This window comes from Acanthaster planci, linkage group LG02, assembly GCF_054643075.1.
Source record: "Acanthaster planci isolate LZ-2023a linkage group LG02, COTS_SCS, whole genome shotgun sequence".
In the NCBI taxonomy this organism is placed as follows: Eukaryota; Metazoa; Echinodermata; class Asteroidea; order Valvatida; family Acanthasteridae; genus Acanthaster; species Acanthaster planci.
In genome coordinates, this window is record NC_141778.1 from 15138799 (window position 1) to 15158477 (window position 19679).

The 19679-nt window shown below is 40.5% G+C and overlaps 1 protein-coding gene and 1 long non-coding RNA gene across 5 annotated transcripts in view; one reads left to right on the forward strand and one right to left on the reverse strand.

The window, feature by feature from the left end:
• LOC110973307 (uncharacterized) overlaps positions 1 to 1850 on the reverse strand; it is a 23072-nt gene extending 21222 nt beyond the window's left edge. For all 3 annotated transcript variants that reach the window (XR_015424431.1, XR_015424432.1, XR_015424430.1), the window contains exon 1: positions 1718 to 1850. This is a non-coding gene — a long non-coding RNA (uncharacterized LOC110973307). The remainder of the gene's footprint in view (positions 1 to 1717) is intronic.
• Positions 1445 to 19601, forward strand: LOC147799936 (alpha-N-acetylneuraminide alpha-2,8-sialyltransferase-like). Of its 2 annotated transcripts, none has more exons than XM_087133369.1 (8): positions 1445 to 1550; positions 2804 to 2991; positions 5580 to 5690; positions 7906 to 8068; positions 12286 to 12401; positions 13583 to 13672; positions 14339 to 14586; positions 14885 to 19601. In XM_087133369.1, the coding sequence occupies exons 2-8, from the start codon at positions 2822 to 2824 to the stop codon at positions 15112 to 15114; spliced, it is 1128 nt and encodes a 375-aa protein (XP_086989495.1). In that variant the 5' UTR covers positions 1445 to 1550; positions 2804 to 2821; the 3' UTR covers positions 15115 to 19601. The 2 variants fall into 2 exon arrangements, with proteins under 2 accessions (XP_086989495.1, XP_086989494.1); XM_087133368.1 differs by lacking the exon at positions 1445 to 1550 and adding an exon at positions 1740 to 2453.
• The last annotated feature ends 78 nt before the right edge of the window (positions 19602 to 19679 follow it).

Here is a 19679-nt window from a genome sequence, read left to right on the forward strand (position 1 = left end):
ACCTCATCCGGCAGAGAGGGCGTAAAAGGCTACATCAACAGAAATTTGTAAATTGTTGGGCCTCTCAAAAATCCCCCCCATAAAAAAAAACAAAATGGTTTTGGATCTGCCCTTGGACAAGGACAAACAGAACTATGCCAAAATATGCCGACACAAAAATTATAAAACAGCACAAAAACAGAAAATACTCCATACAAACTGAACCAAAAATAACTAAAAAGCCCATCTCCTAGCTGAAGCGCATGCGTACTCCAAATCGTTCCTGAGGCCACTTGAAAGAAATGAAAACAAACAAAAAGGATAAATGCATGACGATAACAATATAACACATGAATAATGAAATGCTCCCGTTCAACAAACCTTGGAGGAAGGAAGACAGGGCCAACCTCAAATAAAGTGGTAATCTGAAAGCAATACATGTACATTTGGATTTCTCTTAACACGCATGAAATGTTTTATCAATTTGATACAAATCTTCAAAATGCACCTTTGTGTCTAATTTGACCTCTTTTTAACTTCAATTTCAAAGGGTATCTTTTACTGCCTTTTGAGTTTTTATGATAAGTAGGCCTATTTCCATATTCATGAGCAAGACTGTGATGTCATCCTAGGATAGGAGAAAGCCTCAAAGGGTGCAGACCGCTTACTCAAGTGAGAATTTTTGAACAGCTCATTAGCATTAAAAGTGCCCCCACAGTATCTTTTGAAAAAGGAGATTGTTTGGCCCCCAAAATGGTGAGATTGTTTAAATCGTTGCCAGGATCAGCTCCCTGGGTCTTTGAGCTTTCATATGAGAGCAGAAGGGCTAAAAAATACGGTTGAAAAATGGTCCTAATTGCCCGAGAAAGTTGAGGGTTGCCACTTGAAAAAAGGAAAAATCACTTTTTGGGGGGTAATTTTGTTTTGAAGGAATAATTAAAAATGTACTTGGTTAACCCACACAAATTGAAAAGAAATTGAAAGATAAGTGACCAGACAAGAATTTCATTTGTGTTTCAGACATCTCAGGGATGTTGGCGTGCATGTTATTGGGCCCTGAACAGTGCTGATTTTACACTGTTTTCAATGGAGTTTGAATTAGTGGACTGGACCCCTCAATGTTACATTGGTTTCTGTACTGAAGTGCACTGAGTTTTTATAGATTTTGCTGGATGAAATTTTGTTTCCTTTGCTGATTCCTTGTTGGTCATGTGCATAGCAAAAGGCAAGCATCGAAAAATTTTGTCTAAAAAAATTCATTCGGGTACACTTTAATGAAGCTCCACCAGTGGTTATAATTTGCACGTCCCATTTAACACGTACATTCAGTCAGGGCTATCATATGCTAATGCACAATCCAATCTACAGCCGCATCCACTTCCTACATGATTGCTGTGGCACGGTGCTATCTCTTCCAACACTTGTCCTTTACAGCAAAACAATATTTCTACCTCCATGTTTACAGAGCCCTTGACTCAGCAGATAACGACCTGTGCCTATTTACAATCAACTATTGGCGGATGACATTGATCGTCACAAAGCAAAACAGAATGGAAGCCACGTGCAAAAAGGTACATGTAGATATATTTCCGACAGAAATCAGGTCTGAAATATTTCAGCAGAATTTATGAGCGGAACTAAATATCAATATTCATTAATGCTGTTGTTTTTAATCCGCATACTCAAAGTATTTATACATGTAGGCCTACAATCTTTCATTACGGCAGAGGTGACTCACCTGAGTTGATTCAGAATGGTGCAATATCTCTCCTGTGCATGCACAGCAAATGTTTTATCATCGTTATCCAGCGAAACATTTCCCATTTCCGCATGTTTTTGTCATCAAATTGAAAATGGCAATGCCGACATCCGGCATAAGGGATAGCACTATTTTAAAACAGCAGTCACATCTACAAGTACATGTAATCGTCCCGTTGGCTCAATAGCCGAACAATAGGCTTGCCCTGAGTTTCTTTGTCGGCGGAGCAATGCACGTACAGTGTACATGTACATGTACATGCCTGGCGTGGTTATGAGAGTGCCGTTTACGTATGTAGCGCCATTCATCGTGCGATGATCAGCCGCTTCCACACACGTCGAGTTAAGGCCGCTCCCTGTCTGCTGGTGTTTCGCAAGCTCGTGTCGTTTCTTCGAGCACCACGACCGCATGGTGCAGTCATATGGAAGACCGTTACAGAAGATTTCGTCTCGTTGGACAGTTGGAAGCGTTCGCGCTCTATCCCGCCTGACCTGTAGGGTTGCTTGTCGTGAAATCTGTGGCATAATGTAGAGGAGGATTCTAGAGAAACTCTGGAGTACGGGTTTTTGTTCATTCATGAGAGTGTGCTCCAGTTTGTTGGCCGTGAATGAATGATCTTGCTATCGGAGTAACGGTCATGTGGGAATTTCTTCGGTATGTCGTTGATACGTCAATGTAGTTGACTACTAGCCCTTCAGTCACAGTACAGGCAGAGGTAAGGTCCTAATACTTAAAAGTAATACCGTTAATCATTTTCATGTTTCGTGACGAAATGTGTCCATACATGTTTCCTTTTGCTGATCGTGGAGGCAAATCCGAGAACTGTGGAGTGTGGGGATCCTTGGTTATGGTTCTCTAGATTCACCAAGGCGTGCTGCGTGGTGTGTCATGATGAAAATATGGCGATTGATTTGGGGTCGAATTTTGGGGTCATGTGAAAAGGGCTGTCGATGTTCAAAGTCCCATGCTCCATGGACACACTACTCCTGTAATACCGCGCACTGATCTTTATGTACATTTACGTGCATGCACCTGTCAACCGTTTACCCCGTCTGTTGAACGCAGGTGCCATTATAGACAAAAATGCGACAGTTCGTCAAGCTACGGATGTTGACCACGTCCGTCCTCGTCATTTTTATTTGGATGGTGGTCATGAGGGGTGGCCCTACCGTGTATCAAGCCATCAGTTCAGCGCTGGCGCCTACGAGCGAGGACTGGACAGAATCGCTGAAAAGTGCTGCATTGTTCGGAAGGTACGTGTCCTATTATTTGGGTGGCTCCCATACCCGAAGTCTATCTTGCCCACGCGGTCATTGTTGCTACAAAGAATGAGAAATCCTAGCAGCAGAGTCAAATTTTCAGCCCCAGTGAAGATTGTGTTTAGAGTTGTATTTTTTGGTGCTCGTGGATTGTTGGTGTGGTGTAATCCTGATCAAACTGATCACAGAGTTATAAACGAGAGTGGTATTTCTAACCAGCTGCTCACGTGAAATAGAACCGTATACTTGTCGAGAAATATTCCTGTTATTGTGGTGCTTGAAATTACTCAGGGTTTTCCAAGCTATCCCGGGACGAAAAACATTTTATTCTCATTATGCAGTTGATCAACTTGATGTGATTGTATACATGTGTCGCAGTTCTTTGTAGTTTTTTTTTACCTCGGAGGGTTGGAAAAGTTCAAAAAATGAGGAAGTTCATAATATATATGAAGTACACGAAAATAGACTGGCCCATGGGAAACACCAATCCTATTCTGCATAAAGCCTATGTAAGTGAGTCACAACTGTGTCTGGCACCTCGCCTTCGTTTCTGGACGGTCTCACACCATGCTGTTGCACCCCAGCTATATTGCATCTGCCCCCAACCAGAGCGCAGCACTGAAGTCCAAGGTGCATATGCCAAAGTCAAGATGCATAAACTTGGATGTTAGATTGAGAAATTTTCTTCGTTTAGCTTAGGCGGCTCAAGTGCAGCACTACAGTTGGGCCAGATGCTGTAGTCGGGGCGTGACAGTTGTTGCCATTGGAGGATCTATTTTTTAATTGTTTGGTGTTTGCCAGTCTGGTTTTATACTTCAGCTCATGTAACATGATGTCAATTTAACCCCAATCGCCAAGCATATTGTTTGGCTTACACTACACAATACTACAAAATACTAAGCAGTAGTCTGAGCCTGAAGGACCTAGCGCTACAGATTACTACTTCTGGCTGGGTTAATTCCATTGTTACTTGTACAGAGAACAATAAAGCCATGCATTCATAGTGCCACAGCACTGTATGGTACGTTGTCTTACCTACTGTATGGCTTCTGAGAACAATAAGGTCATGTCCTCTTACAAGCGACAGCGCTCAGTACTACATTTTACTACAAGTAGTAATTTGTAGTATTATTTAGGGTTAGGGCTAAAACATGAATTGAAGCTTCAATCTTGACTACTGATGTAAAAAAATCTTATAAAACGAAAATCATGGTACGCCGATATTTTATTCTTTCTTATTCAAATGAAATCCTCCAAATTTCAATTTGAACGTCACAGGCATTTTCGTCTAGTTAGAGGTCTCATCATTTCGAAATAGAAGATTTTTTTACAATTTTTGCATGAAAGATTGAAGCAATGTGATTTGATTCCGACCTTCTGAAGCGTACGTAGACCAGACCGGGCCATTCACCAGTCTGCAGGCATATAACAGGAGCTATAGCTGGGGAGATATAAGCTGCAAATACTTGGACGAGCTTTGCCTTCGGAGTGTTTAATTGAATTAATGCACAGCACAATTATTTGGGAGAAATATATTAATGGAATGCTTTGTTCGTTTGGATATTGGGTTATTTTATATTTTCCATACACATATAATATGTTGCTCGTTTCTATCATCCAAAGTTTTGAACATATGCAGGAACTCATGATCTATTATATATATTTAATTGTAAGCAATCCTCCCCGGTATATTTAACAGTTACATTAACTTTGTCAATGTCAGCAGTGAATTCACGTGATTGAATATAATTAAAGAGCAATGTAGCTGCCTTGAATTGTACATTTCTTTATGATACATATATTTAGCAATAGCACGACCCTGCTGCATTTGTCCCGGCTGTTACAGAAATATCAGTTGCATACCAACACCTTCCTTGTATGTCATGAATGAAAAATGAAACCATGCAGGATGTTTAAATAACTTAGGTTAAAGTGTGCATTGTGAAATTACATACTAGTATATAATAGCAAGAGGTCGAATGATATGCTGTAACCCAACAATGTATTAAATATACAGCCTTCAGACTGTATCGGTATCTTTCAAGACCAGGTGGGTGTTTAAATCATAAAAATGCTCCTTTTTAAAAAAAAATATGGTGGTTGTGTTTCCTCCACAGCTGTGTTCGTTCGCCATACGGGATTCGTTGATTACGCATTCAAAACAGTGACTCAGTGAATGCGTTATGAAGTAGTCTGCTTGTCAGGCCAATATTAAATGGCAATATTCGCTGACACACCACCGCATTACATGTATGTCACCTGCATGTCGTTAGTGTGCATGTCGTTAGTGTGCATTATTATCATGTACGTCATTATGCCTCCTGCAGATGATGATAATGTTGATATTTTTTATCTAAGCCCTAACCTTGTGCCAAATGCAATCTGTAACTAACTACATGTAGGGGGCCTAGCTTAAATGGGTTTCCAATTCATTGTTCAATTAGCATTTCCCACCAGTGCCGTATTTTGCCAAGTTTTGTAAGTTCTTTCTTACTTCAGTTTTTAATCAGATTTTAGAGGATGAGATACAACTACCCATTTCATTTATTTTATTTTTCAACTTTGGTATTTTTTCAATTTAGTGCCAAATTCGTGCATACCTTCACATCTACCCAAGATGAGATTCTCTTCATATATCAAAAATATATGCTAACCGATTGGATTCATAGGCCGGATCTAGTCGAAGCACATCGGTGAGTAGTTCCTTTTCATTTTTAAATCATCTTACCACTTAAAAAAAAATTTACTAGCATTGAAACGCCAGGCCCTCCAACCTTTTGATTTGTATATATTCCCTATCACTGTAGACAGCAAGATGCAGTTTGGTAGTGCAAATCTGGAATGAACAAAAAACTTTCTTTGAAAAATGAGAGATGGGCAGTATTTGGTCCACGTGTACTTCATTTCCCTTTATTACTCTTCCATAAGCGTGTAAAAACTAAATATCCCCGAAAATGTAAAATCATACCTCAGAAAAGCCACTAAAGACCACAATAAAAATGTTAACACTACCCTCCACCCCCCCCCAATAATGCCAAGAGGACAGAGTGTGAGTCTATTTATGTTTAGGTGTTTGTGTGGGTTTTTTTGTTATATTTTGTTTTGTTTGGGGTCTTTTGTTTACCTATTTTTGGTTGTTTTATATATGTTTCTTGGTTGTTTTTATATTTCTACAAAACTAGTGTGTAACACTAAATGTGTGGCCTAGTGGTTGGGGTTTGTTACTCATGCACAAAGGGTCAGAGGTTCACCAACTGGTTAGGCTACATCATGCTGTGACCCATGGCGAGTGACTCCTCCCATGCCCGCTTGCCTCTCACCACCCAGGAGCAGAAATGGATACATGCACCTGACTGTAAGGGTTGAGGTGGTTGGTGCATATTTACTGGCCAGTTGCGCCAAGCTGTATATCAAATCACCAGGGAGCTGAGATGGTTTAAGGAATGCTTGCGGCCCGCTGTCCACGGTTGATAAAAATATGAATAAGCGCCTTTTATTTTCAAGTACCTGTAATTTGGAGCTACATAAATACTGAAGTCCAACCAGGGAAGCCGTCGCTGCAGCCTTTCCATTATATCTTTTTGTTTAAAAACATGCTTTGACTTTAAAGAGTGTGACAGGCGAAATGTTCTCAACTGCAAAACACACAAGAAGTGCAGTACATTTACTTACATGTACATGTATATGAACGAAAATACTGCACGGCTCACAGTGAGGGCACGAATGAGGTATGTACATTCGCAGTTGAAAAGCCCTGGGGGCCCGGACTGAGCCGCAGTCAGGGTTACAATTTTGTTGTTACTCGTTTGACGCGGTCACCATATTTCTCTGTTGGTTTTGTGAAGTTATTTACTTGCATGTACCTTGTAGGGCAGAAGAAGCCTAATTGATGAGTATCTTCAAAGGAATAAATGTAATACAAAACCACTCCTGTATGAGGGTGTCGTACGTTTGTGCAATATGGCCCGAGCGAAAATGAGAAACATAACACAATTTTGTTGAAGCAAGTAACAGGTTCAACGGGTTAGGGACAGTGTCTACATGGATGTTATACTGTGCCAGTATTCCTTAGATCCCTATTTGGTGGAAAAGCTTGAACCACATTCATAATTATTTACACAGTCTGTCGTACATGTTTATTGGCGTATTCTGTGCTCTTTATGTTCTGTTCTCTGTTGCTATGTGTGGTTGTATTTACGGAGGGAATGTTGACTTTAAGCAAACGTCTGCTCAAAGGGAGATAGTTACGAGAACTCTCGTTAACTCTGTCCGCTTTTATGAATCCCCTAAAATACACGTTCTTTACAGGAAGCTACAGCTTATTCTTTCTGTGATAAATAATTGAAGCTGTAGAAGGTGGGCAGAAAATCACCCCAACCCTGGGAATAGGTGTGGCTCAAGAGAGATTTGAGAATTTTGGAGGATAATAATCGTTTAAATCGCCCAAATCGAGGAACGGGTGAGGAATATCCCCGGACATCTGTCATCCGTGTCAAACAAACAGTGACATCTCGTGCGGGTCAGCCGCCAGTCTTATCAAAGATAACGTTAATAATTAACCATAAATCCAACAATGTAGACAAGGGCCAAGTACATTTACGTGCAGTTTGTAGATCCAGACATATGACTTTATGGTCACCATGCAGTTGTTTTACTGAATTTAGCCCAACAAAGGTAGCCACCGTTATCCATGTTTACATGTAACGTAATCGTCAGTTTGGATTTTTTTTCAGAATATTTCGAAAACAAAGTTTTCCTCATGGAAGTATTTTGGGTATTTCTCTATTGAAGACCCCTAAACATTATAGTGAATTAGTAATTGCTAAAACCGTGACCGGTTGTTTTATGTCACTGAGTGTTTTTTTTTTAATTATTTATTTATTTATTTATTTTTTTATATTTTATCAGGACGGAGGTTTTCCATGCTTCCAAGTCCACTGCGATAGACGAGTTCACACTGACCCAGAAGAACACTAATTCAGCGACCTCCCTTCCTTTCTACTCGCCTTTCCTGCCCGAGGATTCACGGACTTACTCCCCTCAACTAGACCTGCTGGAGCACCTACCAAAGGTAATGCCCGCTGAATCCCCGCCATAATCTCCGAGCAGATGAACCGAGGAAGGCGATGTCTAGGGGTAGCTTTGTGTAATGAAGACATTTAATTGAAGTCACCTTTTCCCATCCCCCACTGCAATTTCAAACACAAATTTACGCCCCATTATGACAGAAGTCTGAGCAATTACTTATAACGTGTTCGCCCGTGCCATTATCGACGTAACATTTATGGGATATCAAGAAAGTACCCTTCCCTTGATCGTGATAGCCTATTTCCTTTCATTTCACAGGCTCTTCTACAACTGAAATAATCCCGTCCACCCCCATCCCATTATCTGCTTCACGACTTTTTGCTCGTGCATGGCTGTTGTGAATCGAATGTAATTTACAGCACACGGGCGGTCGTCGGTAGTGTTTTCTTACAATGATATTTTTTATATAATTTTTTTTTCAGTTCTGCTGTGCTGTCAACTTCAAGTAGACTTGTTAACGATTTTATCCTTTCTGTCCCCATAATATTGCTCGTCCTAAATCCGAAAGTGGAGAGGAAAGAGAAACAAGTACTGTATGTTCCAAGCCATTCGTTTCGTCAGGCCAGTGTTTATCTCCGGTTCTGTTGGCATAAAACGATTTAGAATAATTAATTCTCCCTGAATGGGATGCCTGTCGATTGCAGGCTGCTGTCCAGCTAAATGCCGGTACCTTTTTTATACACTCCTGGGTGGAGAGTGGTGCCCAAGGCATGACAAGCAGCTGGATTCGAACCCCTGACCCTCTGGCCACGGAGTCACAAACCTTAACACCTGCCGCCCCCCCTCCGCCCAGTAGAGAGAGATGGGAAAAATTGAAAGGGAAGTTGCGCCATTGTTTTACATGATTGATTTGGAATATTTACTGCAGCTTTCATTCAACTGACCGCTTTCATACTTGAGTTAATTGCTTTGAGCAAAATCGAGAAATAACAGCGGCCTTTTCAACGGTCAAATTGAAGTTTATCTTGCGCAAACTCCATGACGTACAAGACGTTCTGAGTGATCGAACAACGTATACGCGGGGACCGTCTGTAGATGAACACGCATGACAGGTACCATTGCGATCTAAAAAGACCAGTTTTCCACGGCTGAGTATGCAGTAAATTTATCTTGATTTATATGTAATATCCTCTTCGGCAGTGTAGGATTGTGAACTGAATTCTGTGGATTCGTGGGAAGAAACTTGATCGAGCAGTAAAGTTACTGCCGTCGACTCGTGTCCATGACACAAGGAGTATGCATGTGCGATTATGCTCCATGACTACACTTTCGTGTCAGTTTACACTCGTCAGTGGAAGCCTGAAATCCGTTATCAGTTGACTAACGAATATTTATAGACAGAGAGGAAATTATATCAGAAAACACTGGAGGTTTAACGTCTAGAAATTATAGCTTTTGTAGACAAACATCCTCTCGCCCTGCACTGAGCTCGGAAACGGCAACCATGCATGGTGTATACCATGCCATTATGCTTCGGGGGTGATAGTGAAAGCGCAACAGTTTCCCGTGAAGCAAATCCATTTTCGTAGATAAAATTTAGCTTAAAACTGATCCAGTTTTTCTTTCACTTGATACCTTAGGCCTACACCTAATTTCCTGTTGTTTTACTTTTCAGTATAGCTTTTGTGAATTTCCGCCGGTGTGTATTTCTGCTGTTACGTACAATGGTACCTGTTCATTCAGACTACTACAACACCACACACAAAACTCGGCGCCCGTAAAAACGTCGCGAATTTTTAAACGATGGTCGGCCTAGAAAAAGAGAAAACAATTCTGTTTCCTCGAAAACAACAGCATTCTGAGCGGAAATATTTCAAGGACTGACTTTTCGGCAGTCCCATTTTTCACGTTTTACCAATGTATGGTTTAACTTACTTTTAAGGCGTTGAGTATGATCTGCTTTAGGCAAAGCACTGAGGAACATTGTACATATACATCATATATATTCTGCGACTTCAATGACTAAAACGGAACCAAACAATCTCTTCAGTTATAGTATAGCTTTTATGCCACTTTCAAAAATTCATTCGGCCGCGTATATTGGCATTAAAGTCACTGGGGGAAAACTGTCACATAAAACGAAACTATCAGTAAATCGAGGTATTATCATTTTGAAACTGTTTATTCATTTCACTTTCACTACGGTTTGTTTCTAACGTATAGATGTTTGTATTTTGTTTTCATCGTTGAATAATACCAGTGAATTTACTGATCCGTATTGGATTCATATCTCTTCAAGCCAAACTTTACTACTGGTGTTATTTTGCAAGCCATCACGTATTTTTTTCGTTCATGGATACTCCCTGCCTGCTGCATGGACTTTCGATGCAGACTGACACAGTCCTGCCTACCCCTTGGCTGTGTTCTGCAGTGTTTTCAAGTGCTTTCTATTGCAGATAAAAACCCATTTCTCATCACCTGTTCTGTCCAAGATCATCCGTGTTGGTGTTTTTTGTTACCTTGTCTTTACTAAAGTCGCATCAGTTGCGAATGTGACCATTCTTTCTGCTGATTCCTTAAAACGTGGTACTGCAAGACGACCTTTAAAAGACAATTTGTTGTTGATTGGTTCCTTGTCGAGGATCAAGGAAGTTTTCCTTTGCGACCTACATGTAAATCTCTGAAGGCCGTATACGTGTAGTTCAGTTGACAATGGGTTCGCAACCGCGTCGGTGTCAATAAACTGTGGAGGAAGATATAATGTAACGAGGACAGCTTACCCGGAAATATTCCACACTAAAGCAGTGATGCCAAGGTTTTGATGCAGAATGATTTGAAAGAGCACGTACATGATAGAGCCGGGTGCGTTTTAGCAGTGATTTTCGTCCGTCATGTAGACATATTAAATTCACACCATACGCATTTCTTTACCTGTTCAAAAATATTGTAGAGTCCGTGTGTTCTCTATCTAGGACAACTGCTCATGTCTTTGTGTAAATGCGTACCTCTCCCCATATTTCTCTCTTGTTCTCGTGTCTTAAATCTTCTCCAATAGTGTTATATTTGTAGATTTGCATACTTTCGTGGTAGGCTATATTCACACACGTCTGTTTGGGCCGTCATAAGCCTGAATAGATGCATCGTTACCGTGTGCAAACACAGCGAACACACATGTGCTCTGTGCGGCTGGTTGCATGTACATGTACGTGTACAGTACATATACGCTCTGTGCGTCTTGTTACCATGTGCGAACACGGGCCCTTGTTTGACCTTGGACTGGTTCCCGCCCCTATTATACAGGGTGCGATTAGCCCTGTCAATCTGGATGCTGAATAATTAAGTTTTTGTCAGGCCAGTAACAATGTTTTAACCATGGTTTTAACATGCTCTACGCTGCAGCGGTTAGGCTAGCAAAAGACAAGTATCCTTCATAAACCTCGGTCGATCACAGTGTGGTAATTTACGTGTATTTTTCAATGATTATCATCAATAAATAATTTTACGGCAAATTATTTCAAATCAGTGGTTATTGTGTTAAATTTTAGATAAATGAACAATTTAGGGTGAAGTTATTTTTGGTAAGGAAGAAGAAAAAGCCAAATATTCTTTCAGCTGCTACTTGTATGTGCATTGAACGGGGATCGTTTCCTCGTTGATATCGGCCCGGCAGAATTCTGCTGGTTTCTTTACCCGCTACTGGTTCCTTATTTTCGGAGACTACATACGGGACAGGATTCACTCTCGTTCGAGCTCTATCGGCACAGACGCCGATAAAATGCAAGGACGAAAACATAATATGCAGCATAATGTTTTACGTTTACAAGGTGGAGACCTCTTGATGATAGTTAATAACTCTTCACAAAAAGCAATGCCCCCCGGAAGTAATTGGGCAGCGTCAAGGAAGCGCTTAATTAGTGTCGGCCCGTAACCTAACGACTGACTGGCATCTATCAAAAATATCGCTCAGTTTCTTTTTTTTTTAATAAAAACAGCAGTTCAAAGCTATTTATATTGTGTGCCATCTATGAACAATTGGATAAGAAAGCAAAGTGTTCGGTTTTTTCAGGTCGCTGGATGCGTGGCTATCGTTCAATCTCTCTCTCAGTAGGTAACAAAGCGCCCTCTCTTGCTCAGGATCCACAAACGAAAATACATGTATCTCCACAACCACATCTTGTTTAGATGCCACATCTTTCCTGCAGTTTGAATAAAACTCCCTTTCTTATGCCTTCTTTCATTTCTTTTTTTCCAATTCTATAGAAACCAGTTATCCCAAGTGGAACTTTGTTCAAAACTTGCAGTGTTGTGGGTAACGGAGGGCTTCTATTGGACAGCGGTTGTGGGAGGGAAATAGATAAAGCAGATTTTATATTCAGGTAGGTCAACAGAAGTTCTAGATTCAGCAAATTATAATTGGTTTTTCATCTCAATTATGTAATAAAAGATTTGTGAAACGCTACAGTAATGTCTATCTCATAGAAGAAAAAATACATATTGAGCACAATTATTTTTATAATTTTATCTGGATAATCTTGAGGGGGGTACAGTTAGTTAACTTAAGCCCTTTTAATACACCTTTGTGCTTCAATTACATTTTATTCAAATTTTCAGTCATCATTTTTTTTTACATTGTTCGAGCCCTCTTCGATTTTGTGCTGATTGCACATTTGCCAATTCACCAGCAAAACGTTGCCATTTCTGGCACTGAACCTCGGTGTTGCATTGATTTGCGCACAAATTAAACCCGGTAGTTGCTGTCGTAAATTTCCATTTCTGTGGCAAGTATTGTTTGGCAAGTATACTGTATGGCAATTGGCCAATGAGCCACCTTTTCTCAGAAAAGTTTCAAAGAACTAATATGGGGGTCATAACTTAAACATGAAAACGTGTAAACCGAAAGGCTGAGTTCGAGCGGCTTGTTCTCGTATGTTCACGAACAGTTTGATTTGTTGTTCTTGGGTCAGCCGTTCGAACGCCGGCAACGTGAAACTGGTTATGGCTGGTAGTTAGTGACATGCAGCATGACGCCGTTATTGGAGAGTTAATGTGTGGGTAATTGGGCTGAATTCCTTTCTGTTTAAACAGGCACATTCATTGCTGTGTTATGAAGAATAAGTACTTTTTCAAAATTTCCTATTGTCTCTGGCTTTGTTAGCCATCACTCTACTTTCTGCCATGTTTGCAACTGTTCAAAAATCAAAATCTCGCGAGTTTTTCCGTGTGTTCCTGTAAAACCCTGACGAGGAGGTGTTGTGTGCTCCTGTTTCGAGAACAGTGTTCTTGAGTCGTGTTCCCGCCGTTCGAGCGCGAGAACAAAAACCCGTGTCATCCCCGATTTACATCACATTAACTGCGCCCTCCCTTTTCCAGAAAAGCTTGGACAATTTATAATTTCAAAAATGTGTAATTTCAATTGACTTAGCTCCAAGAGGATTTGAAACATTTCTCAACTTTGAAGAACAGTTTATGCACAAAAAGTGAGATTAAGAAGACTCACTGCTGGGATACTTAAAATTAATTCATCCTTCTTTTCTGTTCTTGTGGCTATGAAATATAGGTGCAATATGGTACCTATCAAGAGGTTTGCCGCTGACGCCGGGGTAAAGACAAATTTTACAACTATGAATCCCAGTATAGTTGCTACAAGGTGAGAGTTCATACTGGACATTTTGTGACTATGAGGAGTTAAAGGGAACGCACAACTACTCGTGTGTCTGAAATAATTACATGTCCCACGCAGTATTCTGGATAGACCACGTTTTCATGTGATCCAGGGATTTACAATGACGGAAAGAATCACTCAAAATGATGAATTTGTATTGTAATTCATGCAAAAATAAATTGAATACCTAATTGAAAGAAGGGCCCAACTCCAACAAAACCCCTTTTTTGAGTTAAACAAAAAGTGAATATTTTTTGAAGGAGTTGCAAAGGAAATCAGTTAACTCTCCGAGGCCAAAATGGGGGAGTTGGGCCTTTCTTTTAATAAGGTGTTCAATTCTAGACAAAAATATCTTGACGGTACATTCGTGAATGTCGAATGTTAAGGGTTGATCGCAATACAATGACCACAGTCTGTATTTTGGCCATGTAATCGATTCTGTCCGTTGTTAGTTTTCAAACAACTGTGTGTTGTATCCCATGGCTGATAATGGATTGCTTCATGTGCGTGCGAACGGGAGTCTTGTTGCTCCATCGTTTTTGTTATTTGCGATTTTCGTCTCCCCCGAAAATGCGAAGTGGCACTATAGTAAAAAGCTTTTGAAGGCACAGTTTTTGTCGATTGTGATCGTTGCTCCGTTTTCTGTTACAGATACAACAAATTTCGCACGGACGATGACAAATTAGCCTTCTTGAAAGACCTCGAGGAGTTCAGGGGTCAGCTGTTTTTGCCTTGCCTGTTCGACCGAAAGATTGTGAACATTTGCACATCAGAAATTTTACCGGTCGTCTCCGATGGCATAAAGGGGGACAGGTTAGCAGTGACTGTCGGGAACCCCAAACATTTACTAGGAATTATGAAGCCTTGGAATCCTGCTGGGATACACTTCATGTCATCAGGTAGGCCTCTTCAAAAATTAAAGGGTTATGCCACTGGTGAAGGCATTAGTCGGTAATTAGTTGTCAAGATATGATTTTCTGGTAAATTCCATGAAATTAGAAATTTATGTGCTTCTGATTTGAGAACAAGTAACGGGCTTTGTGGTTTTCTCTTGATCTCATTTCTTTCTTCAGTTCTTTACTCTTTGATCTTTCTCTTCACAACCACTGTCAGTCAGTCTTACCCATCCCTTCTCGACCTACTTGATCTGTTCATTTGCTCTTCAGCCGGATTTTTGTCTCTTCATGTATTTCCCAGGTTTTTACCTCGCGCAGACAGCCCTCACTATGTGCAAGGAGGTGCGCCTTTTCGGCTTCTGGCCCTTCACTAAGACTGTGTACCCTGTCCCCAGAACGCTGAAAAATCACTTTTTCGACGACAGGAAACAGACCAAGGTCCACAAGTTTAGCGCCGAGTTCCAGATCTTGTGGCAGCTTCACAAGGAGGGAATTCTAAAACTCCACACACGTGATTGCAATCGGGACTGACGCAGTTGCATTTCCATGTCGTCCATCAATTACATCGGGTACCTCGGCCGGGGTTGCTGGGTTTGCTCTTGCCAAACCTGGCCAAAGTTATAGGCACTGGTGTTTTGTTTGAACTGTACAAGAGTGAGTATCTAACGTGTTGAACTTGGAGCTACCTGTGCTACTTGCGGAATGTCCATGTTAGGTTGTCATCACGTCGTGTTGGCTAGAGCAAGGTAATAATGCTTCGGAAATGTGTTGTGATGAAATCAAATGCTTTAAAAAATGGTGGAAGTCGTTTCAACTTGCACTAACCACGATAAGTAGAACATTAATTACTAAAACTATTATGGAAACTTAACTCCGAAACTTCGACTTTTACTCGTCCACTTTTGCTGGTATCTGAGCGTCCTAAGTTTAGGACTTCCTTTTTATTTTTTTGGTTCTTGTAGGAGGCTTTGTGAATCGAAAAAATTGAAACCTTTGATAAAGAATGCACTTAAGGCCCAACAAACGATTCAAAGTATCATTGCCTTTTTTGAATTAGCTTTTATTTGCCATCATTTGCCACATTGATACCAGTCAGGCCCACATGAAATGTGCACCCAGAAAAGTCAGGCAAATAATATTTGTCGTTCAAAGATGCATTCGATTCATTCTCTAGGGCACACGTATGTTTTGCGGAAAAATGCGATAATTATAGACTTGTGTGTCCACTACTTTTTCCGTCCTTTTTCTGTATTTTTAGGTCATGTTTCAGACGTAGTAAGCGGAATATAAACATGTTTTAACCTCTACAGTTGGGAGCAAAACATGATTAGAAAGGGGCGCGCGCCTGAAGTATTACTGAGTTTGATATTAGAATGGACTCTATTCTGGAGGAAAAGAAACGGAAGTGTAAAATTGTAAAATATCAACAGGCCATGAGGCTGATACTTAAACTGAGTTTTTCCAAAGAGGTTTTGAATTTTGGGGCTGTCGAGATGACGAACAAGCATGGATTGGCGTCGGTTGCCTACAAACGTTGCACGGGGTACTGCAGTGCTTGAAAGCAAGGAACTAATTGCATTGATTCTTTGCAGCTAGTTTTCTGATCAACTTCGACCTTAAGGAAATATTTGATTTGGATGCCAAAAAATGAAAAAAAAATCCCCTACTCAAAGGGTCGCGCCCTGTTAATCGGTAATCCACCGAACTCGCCTACCTACAACCAAAATAACAAGTTCAGGACCAAATGATTTTGCCACGTGGCTATTGCATATAGTGTATAGTACTGCATGTGCTTGAGGGAGCAAGATAACAATTCAAGGACGGATTATAAATCCACCTCTGTCGGATCTTCTATGACTCTTCAACTTCGATATTCCAAGTGTCTTGTGACGTGCTTCTTTCTTCGGCTCGGTAGCGCATGCATATCGCATCCGAGCTGTCATTACCTGAAGGGTTGCATACTAGAGGAATGTAGTCATTCAAACTCAGGGCGCCGTCACCGACCCACGTGACCGGACGTGCACACGCCACTGTCGTAGGCGAAGACTGCGCTCTGCGTCACGTCCAGTAGGCAAGCCCTCAAAGCTTTAACAATGGCTAAACGCATTCGAAACATGCGGAGCCAATACGAGCGTTTCACAAGAGCGTGCTCCCAAAAGTTTGCCAATCACAGTGCGCGAAATCTGTCGACGCAATGCGCGTTTGGAAAGGGCGACAGATTTCGTCCAGTGTGATTGGCCAAAGCGTTGCAAACTCTTGGAGTTGTGAATCGCTCGGATTTTGCAGCAACTTTATTTTCAAAAATGGCGGTTTTTGTATGCGTTCTAGCAACTTGACGTGCCACATACAGTGACTAATAAAACGCTTATTTAATATCATGGTAGCTAATCATGGGGGAAAGTGTACAGTCACGTGGTCCTTTAAGACATCGTTTGATCGGACTCAATGTATGTACTTTATTTTCAAATTTCAGACTTCACGTTGCTATTTCGAAAAGTTCTTTAGGGCCTTTTGTGTTTGAACAAAATAGTGGCGTCATCTTCATAACTTGTGTTTCAGTTTCTTCGGTATCTGAAGTTAAGATTGATAACAGTCCATAATTGGTCAAAAATATATACCAATATATTAAGTTCTAAATATGTATAGAAATCCCTTCAGAGTTTATACCGAAATTTGTCACTAAAGTTAGCCCAGTATTTCAAAAATGGTATTGTATATATTGTTGGGGGTTGGAAACTGCACTGATTATTATTATTGCGCCGAATTACATGCAACCTTTTGAAAACGGATTTTGAAAGTCATTACCCAAAGGAAGAATGTACTGGAAATGTTCAGAGTTAAGGCTGAATTTACGTATTCTGGGGCCTCACAATCGTTCTTTTGGAGTGAAAGGTGAAGCATTTATTGGCCCCAATTGGGGGCGGGGTAATTGGGGCTGCCAAAGGTATATGGGGGCTGTCAGCGGAGGCCGGCTTGTGTTCCGTTCATTCACGTACATTGTAGCTTCGATATTCGAAAAAACACTACTTATCTGAAGAACCTTAAATAGTTTTTCAAATAACCCTCAAACATGTTTTCAAATAATCGGAAATGTGCCCTATTACATAAATGTACTTGTATATGACGAAACAGCCTTAATACACAGTAAAAGGTGATTTTACCCTCTCGAGTTTAATTGAAGGGATCAGTTTGTCTATCATAAAACAAATGGTAAACTTGGTAAGTAGTTAAGTAGTAGTAAGAACGGTAAGGCTAAATTCCTTAGTACTTTGGTTTGGATGATATACATACAAATTTCATTTTCATTCGACAGTATTATTCCAAGTAAGGATGACTATAGAGTATGATTCCAGAAAGCACGTCAAATCACAGGTTAATATTGCTTAAACCTTTAGGCGAAAGTTGCAAAGGAGTCATAATCATAAGGATTCGAGGGGACTCATTCAAAGAAAAACGAAGGATTAAGACAGAATAACTTGTGATTGACCTACGACTTCACCTCTGTCTTACATTGATAAATAATAATAATATTTTGTACTCTGGTCGAACGTACTTTGCCTCGTGAAACGGCGCTTCCGTGGTTTCATAAACCGAAGTTGGTCACCGTCTTGCGGCTTATGACGTTTAACTCGAAACAGCATTTGTTACTTCATACATCACGGATTACTTTGTATTAGTAATGTTTTACATTCTTTAAATCTGACCGTTTTTAATCCGGCGGTGTCCGCTTCGGGACTACATGTGTTTTCGATATACACAAAGGCTGTCTTTCATCGACGTAGTTGGTTTTTGGTTTCTCGCAACAGAAGTCGGTCACTTCACGTGAGGACTGATGATGACGTTGTGAAGCTGCGTAATTGCCAGCATAAACTTTAAAGACTTCGTAACTATAGGTTGTGTGTTCTTAATATCAGTATTTCAAGAGGGAATTTACCCTTTGCGCGTTCCTTCCTTTTGCACTGAAACGTCTATGCCATGTTTAACTTTCAACCAAGGTGAGGCTGAAAAACTGGTTCTCTACATAGCAACTACCCAGAACTGGTTTGCGCGAACCTGATGAGTGGGTTTCAAATTACTTTCTTGTTTAGTTGGGCTTAAAATGAATTGGGAATTTCTTCTAACCAGAAAAATCCAGTTGACAAAGCCCCACTAGGCTTCAACTGCAGTATTCAACCTGTCCTTCGGTTGAAAGTTGAGACGAGGCAGTTTTTCAGCGTATTTTTATGCAAAGATGTGTGAAAACTTAAGGTTCATTAATTACAATTTTATAAAATCAGTGCAGGTAGAAGGCGCTTGTCAATAAGGCATGGCGAGTACGAATTGTTTGAAAAAATTAGATTGCTTGAGCCTGTGGTTTGTTTGGAGGCCATGATTGTCTGAAATTTCGTAGTAGTCGATTATTGATCGTGTACGTCTAGCGGTTTTGCAACATGTGATCGTCGACCATTATACATGTACATGTACATATACATGTATTTGGTTGGATTGTGAAGTTCCAAAGAATTGCTGGAGCGGTACACGAATCACATGATCATTGTTACTCTCTCAGGAAGGCCCCCAGTTATGATGGAAGCACTGTGCCAGTTCTTAAGAAAAACCCTTTTTAGGGTCACTTGTTTTGTGCATTATTATGGTGGTGTTGAGATGCTGTTCTGTCATGTAGGCCTGTAGTTGATGCTTGTGTAGAGGACATGCACATCTTGCCAATTTGTTGACTCTTTAATAGTAGGGTCATGAATTCAGGACTAGGCGATTGACATTTTGATGAATTAATTTAGATAGAAATTGTCCTCTGGGAATGGCCGGCCCCAAGTTTGTTCTGTATATTTTGTGCTATTATAGACTGTTGATACTAACAAGGTGCATTCCCTTTCTTGAAAGAAAACGGAGTGAAACGTAACAGTTTTATATTTGTGTTTATGCATTTTGTATGAATTGAGTATTTGTAATAACTTGTAATAAGGGGGAATTTATCATTGTTTGCCTGATTAAAAGGCTGGACTTAGGCTTGCTTTAAACCGTCTCCGTTTTTCTCTGCAGTTTTTCTTTAAATTCGTTGAAAATAACTTCAAATAGAAATCCATCTAAGGTTCCAG